Source organism: Myripristis murdjan, chromosome 5 (genome assembly GCF_902150065.1).
Source record: "Myripristis murdjan chromosome 5, fMyrMur1.1, whole genome shotgun sequence".
Lineage (NCBI taxonomy): Eukaryota > Metazoa > Chordata > Actinopteri > Holocentriformes > Holocentridae > Myripristis > Myripristis murdjan.
The window spans coordinates 23,244,883-23,260,516 of NC_043984.1; the positions used below are offsets into that span (position 1 = coordinate 23,244,883).

At 41.1% G+C, this 15,634-nt stretch overlaps 1 protein-coding gene across 1 annotated transcript in view; it reads right to left on the reverse strand.

Moving 5' to 3' along the window:
* Positions 1 to 1,864: 1,864 nt before the first annotated feature.
* The window catches only part of LOC115359142 (calmodulin-binding transcription activator 1-like), a 61,462-nt gene continuing 47,692 nt past the window's right edge, over positions 1,865 to 15,634 (reverse strand). The window contains 11 exon segments of the mRNA XM_030051488.1: positions 1,865 to 6,526; positions 7,345 to 7,416; positions 7,510 to 7,655; positions 7,961 to 8,029; positions 8,401 to 8,647; positions 8,761 to 8,918; positions 9,825 to 10,363; positions 11,632 to 11,899; positions 12,013 to 12,091; positions 12,215 to 12,399; positions 13,276 to 13,424. Of these exon segments, the coding sequence (XP_029907348.1) occupies positions 6,451 to 6,526; positions 7,345 to 7,416; positions 7,510 to 7,655; positions 7,961 to 8,029; positions 8,401 to 8,647; positions 8,761 to 8,918; positions 9,825 to 10,363; positions 11,632 to 11,899; positions 12,013 to 12,091; positions 12,215 to 12,399; positions 13,276 to 13,424 (1,988 nt within the window). The 3' untranslated portion in view covers positions 1,865 to 6,450.

Genomic DNA, 15,634 nt, shown 5'->3' on the forward strand with positions numbered 1-15,634 from the left:
ATGGTATCAGATCAGAGACATGCCAAAAATGCGAACTCCCCAGAATAAAGATGGCTTGCATATGTTTATGGGAATACTGACCTATCTATCACCCTAAATACCAAGGTGTGCAGAAAAATCTCACACCTTGAGGAGTTTGCTAGTTTGAGAACTTGAAGTCAACAATCAAAGAGGATGCCTGCTTAACATACTATGATCCAGGGGCGCTGTATATGGGGGAAAAGTTAGGACAATTCCAAGGGCCCTTGCCTGACAGGGGCCCCCAAAAAATAGGTAAAAACGAATATAAAATTATTAAACCATCATCGAGTAAATATATTTATACAGTACAGGCCAAAAGTTTGGACACACCTTCTCATTCAATGCGTTTTCTTTATTTTCATGACTATTTACATTGTAGATTCTAACTGAAGGAATCAAAACTATGAATGAACACGTGGAGTTATGTACTTAACAAAAAAAGGTGAAATAACTGAAAACATGTTTTATATTCTAGTTTCTTCAAAATAGCCACCCTTTGCTCTGATTACTGCTTTGCACACTCTTGGCATTCTCTCGATGAGATACATCAGCACAGCATGAAATGCCTGCTATTGTTTATGGGATACAGCAATACCACATCAAAGATCACAAACTGCTTATCTCCATATGTGGAAAACCACTGCATGCTGTACTACCATGACTCCAGTCTATACTGACAAAGATGCAGGAATACAGCTACGGAGTCATGTACCTGCCTGGAACCCAAACAGCCCTGGCAGATACTCTCAGCCAGTTACCAAACCTCAAAAATCATGGTGGCATTGAACTATATGAGTACATCAATGGAATAGATGCAGAAATTGAGGATCTAGAGTTTCATACCGTCACAATAATACATTTTTCCTTTGAAGAAAAGGATGTGCTTTATACAGAAACTGCAAAGGACCTCAGACTCAATGCACTGAAAGAACTGACTGGATAAAAGATCTGCCAAAAGACCCACATGCTTATTGGTCATTTAGGGATGAACTTGCAATGGAAACAGGAGTCATATTCAAGGGCAGACAGATACTCACTTCAGGCTCCATGACCAATGCAATCCCGAAACGGTTACATGTACAGGAGGCAATTAAAAGGCATTGAGAAAACACATCGCCTTGCAAGAGAAAGTGTGCCTTGGACAAAGATGAATGATAACACTGAAAGAGTTTGCAGATCAATGCAGTGTGTGTGTCGAACATCAAGATCCAAACCTGAGGGAAACTCTTAACCCACACAACATAGCCTCAGCTTCTGATCCATTTAAAATCAATGTTTCCGTTCCGCTCTGGTGTCTGCATTGTTGTCAATAATTCTTCAAAACTGACAGCATTACCATAAGTACACAAAGAAACCTCATAAACCCTTGGAATGGGCTGACACATCTCAACACAGATCTTCTTAATCTTAACTAAATCTAACCCAAAACACAAGGACTCTCTGTCTTTCTTTCTGTTTATATGCCTGTGCTTCGATTTTCTCAACAACTGTTCATCCGATCAACTTGGTGGGTGTTTTGCTGAGGACCCAAGGAAGTGTGTTGTTGAAGTTGTGAAGCTGTTTGGATGAACAATTCTCCAGAGAGTTGCAAGCAGCAATACTGGAGGCCAAGCAGTCAGCTTGTTCCTAACAGGCATGTTTTGAATGGACACTACACTAGTCAATAAAAACAAGCAGCTAATGTACACTGTCTTAGAATTAAATTGGATTAAACTTGACTGAGTAAAATTTTAGAAATGCTCCTTTGCATCAGGGTCTGTACATAGCATATAATAAGTGGGTATGACAAGCTGCAATTGCTTCTTTTCTCAGGATGAGAAGACAAAAATACCAGACAAAAACGTTAAAGTGCAAATTTTCTTTTTATTCTGATTTCATTTTACAGCAGAAATTATGTAAAGCATTCAGAAGACATTTTCCACATATAAGGGCAATTCAAAACACTTTGCATGGCCTCAGCAACAAAATATTTTTTTAAAAACATCAACAATTTAGTGATGCTTGTGCATGCACAGTTGTAAAAAGAAAAAGTAAAAACTAGGCTACAAAAAAGAGGGATGGAAAGACTGAGATAGGCATGGAAAACACAACGGCAGGCAAGGTGGGAACACAGCAGGAAATGAAGGAGGGAAGACGGGGTGAAAGAAGAGGAAGGCAGGGAGAGGTCTAGCCATAGATTATCTATAAGGGTCTACCATTCTAGCATGCAATGTGGTGTTTGGCCATGCTCTCTTAAAACAAGGCCTGAAGGGTTATAGCATTCATTTCTAGATTGACCTCTGGGGCCAGAGGTCATCTCTGCGCATGTCTACCAACTGTCTTCTATGGCAATATCTTTTGTTACTTTTTCTACTCTACGTATTCTTTCTAAAGTCACAATCCTCTCTGAAAACATGAAAATATCGGTGGATTTCCTGTAGGTGTGTGTGTGTGTCTGCGTACGCATGTGTGAGCATTTGCACTTTTGCGTGTGTGTGTTTGTTTGTGTGTGCGTGTGTCTGTACAAGTTTTAAAAGTATTTAGACCAGCGTCCAGGTTTCTTTGTGACATTAGTGGTGGTGATGTGAGAGGAGGGGCAGTCCTAAGTGGGATAAAGTGATGGAGTGAGACACACGGCAGCCAAAATAGTAGCGTGAATGCTCCTGACAGCTCAGTCCCGAGTAAGACAACGGCTGTCTCTCGATAGGGTCAAAATTCAGAAACATGGGGAACACACATAGAGATGCTCCAACAGGAATTCTTTTAACTTACTTATACATTTTAAAAAATAATAAAATCAGGGGGATACATATCTGATACTTATTTTTTACAGCTGTTTTAAGAATTCTTTGTACTAAAAAATCTTGTGCGTTTATTAACCTTTCAAAGATTGTTTTGTTTTGTTTCTCTGGGCAAGAGTTGTAGAAATAGCAAAAAACAATTTTATTTTGAATTGATGTGAGTAAAGTGATACAATATGAAGAATTTGGGGTGTTTTCTTTGAATAAGGAGTGCAACACAGCTTGGTTGAAGCAAACATGATAAAGTTTTCTGCTTTCACAAAATCAGTTTGGAATATCAGACTAGGTTCAATCCGAGATTTCCATTTTTGGAGTGAATGTTTGCAGACGATTGGTGGATGATCAATCGGAGCATCTCTAATACTCATATATGCACACATACATATGCATAGACAAAGGTACACGCACCAGTAGTTAACCCTGTGTGTTAGCGGATCATTACACACGCCACACACCATCTCCCTGTTCTTTAACCCTGAGTAAAATCTAAGGGAGAGATTTAACTGTTCCCGAAGACATAAGCACAGAGAGAGAGAGTGTGGCATTACTGTGTGTGTGAATGTATTTGCTGTGTACATTTGTGTTTGACAGTGCATGTGTGTGTTTGCGTGTGTGCATCGATAGTGTGCGAGTGAGAAGTGAGAGAAAGACAGAATAAAAGAGGGTGGGTATGGCAGTTTTTTTTGTTTGTTTGTTTGTTTTGGAAAACTGCAGGGTTATGCTTTATGTTCAATTTTGGAAGAACATTTTTGAGGCAAGACCGACAATGTAAAAAGTCCATGCAATAAAAGGAAAAAAAGGAAGAAAGAAAGAAAAGAAAACACCTTCCTTCAAACAATGATGCTGGATCTTTGAATAGACTCTTGTGACAGTGCCTATCATACACAGAAGCTTGACATTTATGGTTTTCTTTTACAAATACTGCAAAATGCACACACAGGCATGGGGCAAAAAGGTGATACTGTATTACTGCTTTCTGTCATAAAGCAACACGTAGAATTGTCAGGCCATAAGCATTCATTCATACCACCGACAAATTAGAGCTTCTAAATTAGACTTGGATCATCAAGTTTAACACTTTCCTTGAGTTCAGTTGTTTTTTTTTTTTTTTTAAACACACAATTTAGGAAAATAAACAGGTACCTGGTAACCTTTTTGGAGAACATACAATAGATGGTTCCTGATATTAGCTTGCACTTTTCTGTTAGTGAGCAGGCACTTTCTAAACAGAGCTGTCTAGAATTCTAATGTACAGGTCATACAATGGCAGTGACATGAGGAGAAAGGAGGCTTAATTAAACGATATGTAGAAAGTGGAGAGGAGACATTCTCTTTTAAAATGGAAAGCTTTGGCTGGAGGCCAGGCTGGATACACTGTTGGTGTGATAAATGGTCTTAATAAAAGCTAGTATGTTGCTGAAGCACAACCACATTGTAAAGAATGTAGCGCCCTCATCCCTTTTTTGGGTCATCTGTCATTGCATTCACATCTAAATTATCATCATCGTCATCGTCAACGTCATCAACATCGTAATCGTTGTTGTCATCATTGTCATCATCATCATCATCATCATCATCCATATAAACCTGCCTTCGACAAACTTCAAAAGATTTAAGAGGTCTATGGTTGAACTATTACTATATCATCTATACTGTTTATGGTGTGTGTGTGTGTGTGTGTGTGTGTGTGTGCATGTGTGTGTGTGTGTGTATGTGTGTTGCCTCTGTAGATCATATTGATATCTTTTGGGTGTTGGTTTCCCCAACATAACATATTGGTAGGCAAAATAGCATTCATAATAATTGGCACCACTGGCAAAAAGGGTTTAATTTTTGCTAGCCAAGAAACAGAAGCACAAAGTGTAAATGTTTTGTTTGAAAGATAATTGTTTCAGCTAACTTTGTTTTCCCACTTATATTTCTAACGTTAGATTTTTCAGTTGCATGCTTTAACAAAATGTTCTTTTCAGTAACACTTATACTGGATACTCTTAAAGTGAAGTAGTTAAAATCCTCTCACAGTCCATAGCCACTAACATTTTCTTTTTGCTGCTTCTTTGTCTTAAATCTCATGCACATTACTCCGTTTGTAATATCTACATTATTTACAAGCAATACAGCCGTCCTGTGTACCCAGGTCTCTGTCTTAAGTTCTCATTATGGGAGTAAAATAATTTATAATCTTAAATACAGTCCTCTTATGAAAAAGATTCAGGGTCCTCATATCCCCTTACCTCGTCAGTTTATATACAGGAATATGTAATAGTCCAAAATATGGATTTGATTGCCCATATGGGCTAATATGGGGACCAATGCCCTGTATAGGGGCAAGTATAGGACCCATGTCCTGTACAGAGCAAGCATAGAGACCTCTCAGAGTAAAGAAGAAGTCAAGGCAATGGTATGTGACACTCTCCTCAAAACCACAGCTAGGATTTAGAGGTTCACGCAAAGAACAAACTAACAGAGACAGTTAACCATTGGAACATGTCACATTTTACCACACAAGGGGGGAAAAACCAGTCTCAAGCTAAACCACTCTTGAGCCAATTAAATAAATAATCAGACCCTTAAATAAATAAAGTTTAAAAAAAGCACCCAAAAGAAGAAAGTCATTTGTCCTTACACAGTTCACATTACACAGGGCAAGGATAAGTTGATGAGGACATAAGTGAGACACAACTACACATAGAAATACAAAAGAAACAACACTAAAGCAGTTTGGCAAGCATGCAGGAGCTCATAGCTCAAACACATGCATTGAATTCAACAAACACGTACACACCACATCAGGCTAGCAAAGTGCTGCCTCTGAGAACGACTCCATACAAAGTCCATGTAACAAATTAAGACATCGTTATTCAGACCCCAACCCTTATCTGACAGTGTCCCTCTTACATTCAAGTGTTGTTCCTCCCCCTTTGATCGGGTGACTGATTAACAGGTTTGTAAGCCTGTGAGTCAAAGTGATTGGTGATTATGTCCTATGTTGAGTCTGCAAAATGATTTGCCACAACTGGTCTTCAAGACAATGGAGAGGAGGAGTAAGCGAAAAAACCTTGCATGCAAATGCAACATGGAAGTGATATTTGGTTTATGTTTTCTTATTCTTACATGGATCTCTATTTAGATACAAAACACAACAGGTTTTGTATAGTTTCTGCATGTCAAGGTAGCCTTCATCTCGAGCCAGTTGTCCATCACAGGAGCCTTTCCCCACATCCCATCTCCACCATAAACAGCAGGATGTCGGGGCATCGGGTGCTTCTTCATCGTCTCATTCCATCTCATTGACACGCACTTGCAAAAAAACATACCCATGAAGAGTGCAAAGATGCCATGAGGTTAATGTGATGGCCTCCCAGTGGGACTGCGGAGGAGGATCAGTGGTGCTGTGGTCAGAGCCAGGTCCCTGGGCTCCACCCAGCGTCTGTCTGTCTGAGCTGCCATGATGGACACCTATCCTGTCCTCAGTCTGTCTGGGAAGAGTTTACCCTCTTGGGAAAAGAGGGGAGAGAGGGTGAGAGAGAAAGAGGGAGAATAGTAAAGATGGAACAGGAGGGAGAGTGGAAAAGGGGGGAGTTGGGGGAGGAGGAGAAAAAAATAAAAGATAAAGGGGAGATGGAGGGGGGAAGGGTGTAGAGATTGCTCACAGGCTGAGGGGGCTGTGTGTGGGGCCTGGCGGTGGGCTCTCAGGACCCCTGGCCTTTCTCTGCTCTCTGGCCCTGGGGGGAAAACCAAGCGCACATTAGAGACACTCAGAGGGCTTTCTGCCTATGTGTGTCAATGTGTGTGTGTGTCTGGCAGCATGTGTTTGGCTTTTTAAACAGAGACCAGAGCAAGGGGGAAAGTTTCTTAACAACTAACCCCCGCTTCCCACATGTATGTGCACGCACACACACACACACACACACACACACACACACACACACACACACACACTCCTGTTATCCTCCCCATTCATCAAAGCAAACAAGAGAAAAGATATTGGCAGGCCAAGCAAGACACTAATAGTCCCCTAGTGATGTCACTCCAAACATGCCCCCAAGAAGATCATATGCAAGATTCCCGCCTCTATCTATCTGTCAGTCATGCAGAAGTACCAACATCATTCAGCAGATCTTGAAGAGGGAAAGAGACAGAGAGAGAAAGACCGAGAGAGAGACAGAGAGATATGGAGGGAGAGAGAGAGAGGGAGGGATGATAATCCAGCAATCTCCCCTCTCCCCCTCCCTCAGCTGACATGCAAACAGGCATCAGCCACCAGGAGAGAAGGAGAGAGAAAAAAAAGGGAGAGAGAGAATACTCACCCGTTTCAGAGGCCTATGGTCCATCAAGGGGCTTCACAGGAACAGTAAAACAATACCAACTATTAGCGCCAATGTAGTGAGTGGAGATGTGGCAGTGGGCTCTAAGTGTGTGCATGCGTACGTGTGTGTGCCTGCAAGTGCACTTGCATGTGGGTATTCACACATGTATGTTGGTGTGTGTGAGAATGTGTCTTTGGGTATGTGTCTAGTGTGTGCAGAGCTCTATGCCTCACCTGTGGCGGCATCGGAGCAGGAACCTCAGGATCTTGCGAGCAGCCTGGTTCTGTTTCTTAGTGAGGAGGCTGCTGCAGGAGAAGACACATGCTCGAGAAAGTTTAACTTACATATATCTTGGATGTGTGTGTGTGTGTGTGTGTGTGTGTGGATGCGTGTCGTACCTGAGGGAGTGTCTGTAGGAGCGGTAGTATTGCTGGATGAGGACCGCTGCTCTACGACTCTGTTGGAACTTCCTCTGCTCATGGAAACTCCGGAAACGACTCTGGATCAGGATGGCTGCCAGGGTCATCCTCTTATAAAGTGCATACTGAGAGAGAAGACGACAATGTTACAAAGCCCATCAGCACTAGTTATGTACCAATTCCCTTTTTTTTTTTTTGACTCTGTACTCATAACTTTGAGAAACTGCACAACTGATGATAATACATTTGCATAGAAATCACTAAGGATTGCTTTTTGTGGTAATATAATGTGCAGCATTACTAGTCCGAGAATCAGAATAACCTCTGTGTGAATAATTACATACAGTGAATAAATTAATAATTAATGTGAGAAACTCTGATGGCGACATTAAATATGGCTCTGAAAAAAATCGAGGTGCACAAAGCCAACCTGCTTGAATCTCTTATAGCAGCGCTGGACCACTGCTGCAATCTCTTTGCGTTGTTCCTGAATGGGACCCTGGGGAGAGAGACAGCAGAGTTTGTACCAGTGTCTGTACTGTAAGTGGAGTAAAATCTTTTGAACATAGCCCAACTATGTCTTGCCATGCTTATCTCAAGCTCTCTCGACTGTATATGAAGTATGTGAGAGAAAAACAGAGTGGAAGATAAATTAGATTTTATTAGTGTATTACTTTATTGTCTCTGTAACATGTATGATGAAATTTTGTATGGCAACAGTCCTTCAATGCAGTTCAATTAAAAACAATGCATATAAATAAATAAGTAAATAAGTAAGTAAGTAAGTATGTACAGTGCAATAAAATATGATGAAAGTTAAAGTGTGTGTCTCCATACTTTGTGTTTTCTAAAAGGGTGTAGGCCATATACCTTGTGTTTTCTGAGGGAGTGTAAAGCATGCCTGATGGTCTCATACAGCTCTCTCTGCTCTGCCTCAGTCATGGCTAGACGGGAGGAGTCAGTTTTCAACCTCTCCTCTTTCATAGCTGCACCGAGGAAGGAGCTCCAGTCATAGGGGGAGGGCAGGCCTTGCTTAGCCTGAGGACTCTCCTGATCCTCAGGCCCTGAGAGAGAGTTTGGTTTGGGGCTTGCAGTCTGGGGCCTGGAGTAGAGAAACCTGAAATAAAACCGATCCAGTCTCAGAGTGTGCAAACAAGAGGTTTATGCAATTTAATTGGGAAGTGAACAGAAAAAACAATACGGTAGAAATTGGAAGGGTTTTGGATTTACCTCTCCACATCACCAAGGTAACCAGACAACAGTCTGACATCACTGCTGATCCCCACCTTCCCTGGGACTGTTTCGGTCTCCATGGTAACTGAGGCCTCCTGTTTGATCCTGCCAGATGAGGCCTCCATGATGTGATCAGCAAGCATCGTCATGTCCATCTACAAAACACACAGAACAAGCATTATTCGCACAGATGTGTGCTATATGTTACACCCATGATAAACCCCTCTCTACATTTGTCATTTATTTTCATTGCTTTTCTGCCGAAACTGAGTGACAGTTTCAAATTCCTAAACTTAGTGAGCTCCTTATCTGAAATCAGTCAATGGATCTCCTTAAATTTCCTGTTCCCCAGTGTCGACAATACAGACATGTTATTAATTAGGCCAACTAGACACAGATGTCAGTTTGAAAACACAGTAACCACCATCAAAAATCTTGATGTTACATTCAATCTCACTTGCTTGTATAACTAAATTTAATCTATATTAACAACTGCTGATGTGAAAACTGTCATTTGTGTCATTGTAACCCAGTGCTTTTAATAAAAATCTACACCTTATACAAACTGCTGGTTCCAGCATCTTGACCAAAACAAGAACATTTGACCACAAGACGTCTATCCGGTCCTCCTTACACTGACTCCCAATTTATGCCAGATATGATGTCATGGTGCTTCTTCTAACATATAAAATATTACACAGGCTTACATCATCCTATTCATTAGATTTTTATTGAAAACTGGAGATGGCAGAGCATGTTCCCTCTCCATTTTTGGGATGTCCACTTTATTATTTATTTATTAAAAAACTTTATTTATTTTCACTATCTTTTGGTCAAATTTAACTTTGCACAATTACTAGGAGTGTCTCTTTATAGACTGTACCAGTAGTTTAGACAGACCAAGGCTATACCAATAAACTTCTTTTGACTTGACACACACACACACACACACACACGTGCAAGCTAACAGTATACAGTGTATATTGCACACATAGAGTCTAACTTTGAGTAAGGAATGTGAGTGAGTGAGAGAGGAATGGACATAGATAAGCCTCACCCACCTGCAAGTCATCTGTGTTATCCTGATAGGTCAGCAGCTCTGTCTCCTCTCCCCTGTCAGACAAAACTCTCTGGCGCAGATGAATGGCCAGTCGTTCCTTTCCCAAAATCCTCCTGGCCAGGCTGCGGCGCCCCAGAGCCTGTCTCAGACTCCACCTGGTGCCCCCTCCGGACCCCCCTATCCTGGCCTGCAGGTGGGAGAGTGGAGGGCTGGGGAGCTGAGACCGATTAGGGCTGGAGCTCCGAGGAGGCGCGTTCTGGAAGCTGAGTTTAGGGGTTTGAGTTTGTTGGGTGCTGGGTGGGGCAGAACTGAGGGTGTTAGGACTGGGAGTAGAGTTGAGGAGGGAGTTGAGGTTGTTGGCGCCGGGGGGTGAGTTAGCTAGCTGTTGCGGGGTGTCTGGGCTGGGCTTGAGTCTCTTGGCTGGAGGTGGGCCTCCCTGGTCTCCTTGGTTGCCCTGTGGTGCTCTGTGTCCGGTCTGGCTCCAGCTCTGGGTCTGAGTCTGGTTGTTCGGCTGTCCCTCAGTCCTGGGTCTCCTCAGTTCTGGAGACACAGAGAGACCGGATAAATAGGAGCTTAGGAGAATTCACGAGTGCTAACAATAGTGGGGTTTCCTCCCACGTGATTTTGTGGTAAATATGAATTAACACCTTAAAGAAGAAAAAAAAAAAAAAAAAAACATGGATGGAAACAAAGACATTTTCTGAAAATTCTTAAATTTTGCAAAATGTTTTAAGGCTTGGCTGAGGTGGATAAATTGGGGTAATTTCTAGCATGTGCTTTCACCCCTTTTAATGACAACAAACTTGGTGGAAAGTCAACGTTATGTGTGGATAGACAGAGTTATAAGAAAGCCATGCACAACTGAGTCAGGGCTGTTATTACCATTTTTCCCAGAGCAAGAAGGTAATCTAACCGCCTTATCTTCTGAACCTTTGGTTGCCCAACTATGATTACTTAATAGCCTACAGCCATTGCCAAACTCAAGTATGTTGTGCCATAGCCTATGGTTTAGATGATTATTCCTGTCTTTATCTCACCCCCTTTTACATTATTGCTTGTAGTGTTTACAGTTGGCCAAAACACTGCTGCTAAGCTTCTGACTAGGTCCAATAAAAGCTCTCACTTCACACCCAATTTGGCTTCTCTGCTCTGGCTTCCAGTCAAATTCAGAAGTCACTTCAGAATTTTTCTTATAATGTTGCTTGATCAAGCACCTCATTACATTTGAGTGAGCACTTCATCCTTACACTGCCAGTGGATTACTTAGGTCTTCCCACCTTCCCACCTCAGTTTCTTGAACAAGATGTAAAACTAAAAGTGATTGTGGTTTTGGAGGGGTAACACCAAAATTATCGAATGATCTTCCCCTGTATTATAAAACTGTGGACTCGCCACTTTTATAAAGCAGCTACAGATCCATCTGTTCAGGTTAGACTGGGTTTAGTTTTTATGTATGTGTTCTTTGTCTGTTTATTTATTTTGCTCTGTTTGTTTTCATTATATTTCATTTTATTTTAAATGTTTTACTTGCTGTTATTTTGTGAACATCTACGTGACTTTTGTTTGTGAAAAGTGCTATATAAATAAACTTTATTTACATACATGCTTTAAAAAAAGTGTGATGTTGTTGAGGGCAATGTGCCTTGATTCACATTTTATTTTGCATAATTTTCAAAAAAATAATTTGGATGGAAACAAAGCTAAAGACAAAATATTTAGTCCTATCACACAAGACATACTGATTTATTAACGTGACAAAAATTCTTCCTCGTTGGGAGGAAACAACACAAGAGAGCAAGCTTCTTCACCTGAGTTAGGGTTAGGGATGGGGCTGTCGTTTATCCCACTGGGCTGTGATTCACCGCTCCACCGGTCCATCCAGGTGTCAGTGGGCTGGCCATGAGCATGAGGAGTCTGCTGCAGCTGTTCTAAAAGCTCAGCCAATCGAGTGTGGCCTCGGGATCGAGCAATATTGAGTGGCAAACGGCCTAATGAATCAGGGATAGCCAGAGCTCTTGGATCCCACTGGTAAAGCACCAACGCTGCCTCAGTGTGGCCCAGAGCACATGCCCACATCTGGAGAGGGCAATGGGAAAACACAAGTCATTCATGGGCACGGGTATGCATATAAACTAAAATATTTATTCCTGCGCACACTCAGTCACACATAAAAAAATCTGGTCACTCACCAGTGGAGTGCAGGAGAAGTGATCTACATTGAGAGGATCCACCTCCAGCTCCAGGTCAATACTGTCGGCATGCTTGGTGCTGCAGAACAACACAACAAAACTGAAATAACCTGCACATCTGTGTGTTCACGTGTTTGTGTTTCTGTGTGCGTCTGCGTGTATATGTGTGTGTCTGTGTGTGTGTGTGTGTGTGTGTTCTCACCGCCAGCGAATAAGTGTCTGAATGAGCCCCGCATAGCCCTGAGCTGCAGCCAGATGCAGTAAGGTCATTCCTCGGGAGCTTTTGCTGTGGACGAGCTGATTGGATGAAACCCAGCATGGCTGTGACATCATCTTCTCACACACCACCACTACACGACCCTCAAATGAGCTCTGCTCGGGGGAGATCTGGAGAGGCGGAGACAGAGAAACAGGGAATGGTGAGTTAACCTTGGGTGAACCCTGGGTGAAATTTTACTGGTATTTGGGTGATACTAAAGATCAGTTTCAAGATGTCACAAAATCTGACATTACGTCTACGGTGTTTTTCAAAAAAGTCCTACCAAGAGCGCTTTTTGGGGTGAGATAAATAAAAAAGACAAACTGTAAGAGTAGCAAAGTTCTGTATTCACTCCTCTTGTCCCAATTAGTCAGCTAATAATAAAGTTGTTGGCGTCACAGGGCATTTTTTCTGAAAAGTTGAACTTGAAAAAACTGAAAGACAAAAAAAGCCTGTCGCAGCACTTTTAGAGGATTTTGTTTTGGATTGTATGCTTTGTTTGTGTTCAACAATCACATCCCATAGGGTTTCATGTAAGTATATATGGTGGCCACTGAGAAAAAAAATGCTTTGCTTGAACACGGCCTCAGGCGCTCAACTACAACACAGAGCTTCTGAGGGCAGCGTAAGATACTCAGGCAGGTCTGTCTTACAGTTTTAAAGTCAAGAATGAACACTGCTGGCTGTAGCTTATTTCTTACAGTGCTTCTAAACTGCGGAATGAAGGAGCTTAAAGCTAAAAAAAAAAAAAAAAAAATCCAAAACAAAACAAAAAAAAACTTCAGCTCAAAATTAATCTGAACGGCCTTTACTGATTTCTTTAATTTAATTAAAATTTTCTTTTGTGATGCTTCTGTCCCTTGTTTTACCCAATTATATATGCTGGTACTTATTTTTGAAGTCCTTATAGAAGAAAAAAGTGATTCTTCTTGTTATTACTATTATTATAGCAGCTGCGCTATAATTACATTGCACCCAAACTACATCACTTCTTCCTGCCTTACTTGAGACTGCTGATCAGTGGCTCCTCCCCCTTCGACTCCTCCACCCTTGGTTGCCATGGTTTCTGAACTGGGGTTTTGATTGGTTATTTCAGCCATCCTCTGTTCCATCTGCTCCAGACGCTCCAAGATGGACATCCTGAACTGAGTATCTACAGAAATAGAAGAGGGACACAGAGTTGTGAGCAGGATGGTCAAAGGGCTAATGGCTGTTTGCATTAAGGCAAATCAGTATTGACATTTGTAACAGAAAATGTGCATTCTACCAAAAGAGATGGGCGACGACAGAAATCTGCACTCTACTTTGCAGGGTTCTACTACAGAATATCTGTGAAATGAAACTCAGAATATTTTCAGTCAATGCCTCCACCTACAAAAGGGACTGGGGAATAAAGGCCATGTTGTGCATGTGAATGGGCGTACATCAAACATATTTATGGAGGTTTTGCATGTTTGTGCATGACTCTATGTGAATGAGAGTCTTTGTTCCAGTGCTGCTGCAGTTTTGCTGCAGTGCATATTATGTCATCCCACCTGCTGCTCTCTCACTCTTAGTCTCTCTCTTTTCTCTCCTCCCATTTCACTACTGCTATTTTTCTCTCTGCTCTGTCTGCAGCACACAAACTGGGCAGAGAGGGTGGAGCAATAAGAGTGACATCATGGCTCCTCCCATTTCAGGCTGCCAATCAGAGGGGGCGCAGAGTTGTCCAGCCATTAGTGACAGAGCTCATGTGAACAGGCAGAAAAACAAACTCTACACCACTACTCACAACTGGAAGACACACTGAGAAGCACACAAATGCAGATGTACAAAGAAACATAATTACACACACTCCTACACAGGGAAAAGTAGATTTCTGGTCAGACAGCAATGTTGGTCAGTGAAAGAAGTGCAACAGGCTGGTAGAAAAACAAACTTTATGTTTATTCACAACTAGAAAAAAAAAGAGGTAGCAAATTCACACAAAGAAACACTCTTTTGGGGAAAACTGGATCTCCAGTCAGGCAACAAATGCTTTGGACTGAAAGAAAAGCAGCATTTTAATAACATAAGAAAAGGACTGACAAGATGAACCCTCTACAGGGTTACCTTGCAAAAAGTTGATTTGATGTTACTGTAGCTATACCTGTGCATTTACTGACATTATTATTATTATTATTATTATTATTATTATTATTACATTTTTGTAGCTCTGGGGATATATTTAGGGTGGTTATTAAATAAAACATAAGACTTAAGATATTTCTTGTTTTCAGAAATGCACCTTAATTTTTTAATGTTTTTTTTTTTTTTTTTTTTTCTCTAAGATGTGAGGCATGCTTTCATCTTGGACATAGTTTGAGAAGATTTCCCCAGTCACTGTTAAAACATGATTCCTCTCTGAACCCAAGAAAAAAAAAAAGCAGCCAAATGAAGCAAACTCAAGTAAAGGCATATCTAAGTAGCAGTGCACTGATATAGGCTACTGTATGTAACTGTTCTATTGGGTGATTCAAGTCAAATCTTAGTATTGGTGTTCAGCAAACCAAAAACACAACAACATGTACACAGTAATGCAAGCAAATGCATGCAAAATTAAATTCCTTAACCCCTTTGTAGTTTAAAATTTAATTGGATCAGAATATCATAGCATAGTGTTATGGGAAAACTGTGTCTAGTCGGTAAAATTAGGCTTAAAAACAAACAAACACAACTTTATTGGTGACTAAGACATTTGGGGAGTCCATGGTCTAATGCTCCAGTTCATATAATGTCAGGTGGAAAATAAACTTTGTTAAACTTTCTTGACACATCAACACTCAAAATGCATATCTGTTAAAACATGAATACAAATGTTAGTAAACTATTTCAGTTTTTTTTTTTTTTTTTTTTTTTTTTTTTTTTTTTTTTAAATTCAGTCAACTGACACTGAAACACGCTCAGTCACACGCAGTGAGTCTCTAAACCTTAAACATACGGATTCCAAAAATCTACATCACACCTCATATATTTACTCAGGTTTTGTGTTATCAACATCAACAGCGCCCACATGTCTAAGTGAGAAAGTAAAGCGAGTCTAGGCCTATCAGCGTCTCCAACCACATTAACAGCTTGTTGTGATGGAGTTCACTGGCGCTGTCCAGTCCTGCTGGTGCTGAAACGGAGCAGGTCAACCAAACACTGATCATCCAAAACAAACATGACCAGCTTGTAATCATTTAGTTTTTCTTGCCTAAAATCAAACACAGTCTCCCAAAGCTTTTTGTCGGAACCATCTAGCTTGTCAAACAATGCCCGTGCTTTGTTTGTCTCCTTTGTCTGAAATCGATGCAGCTTGGGCAACATAGGCTCTCCTGCCACATGAGGAAATATTTGGCTTAT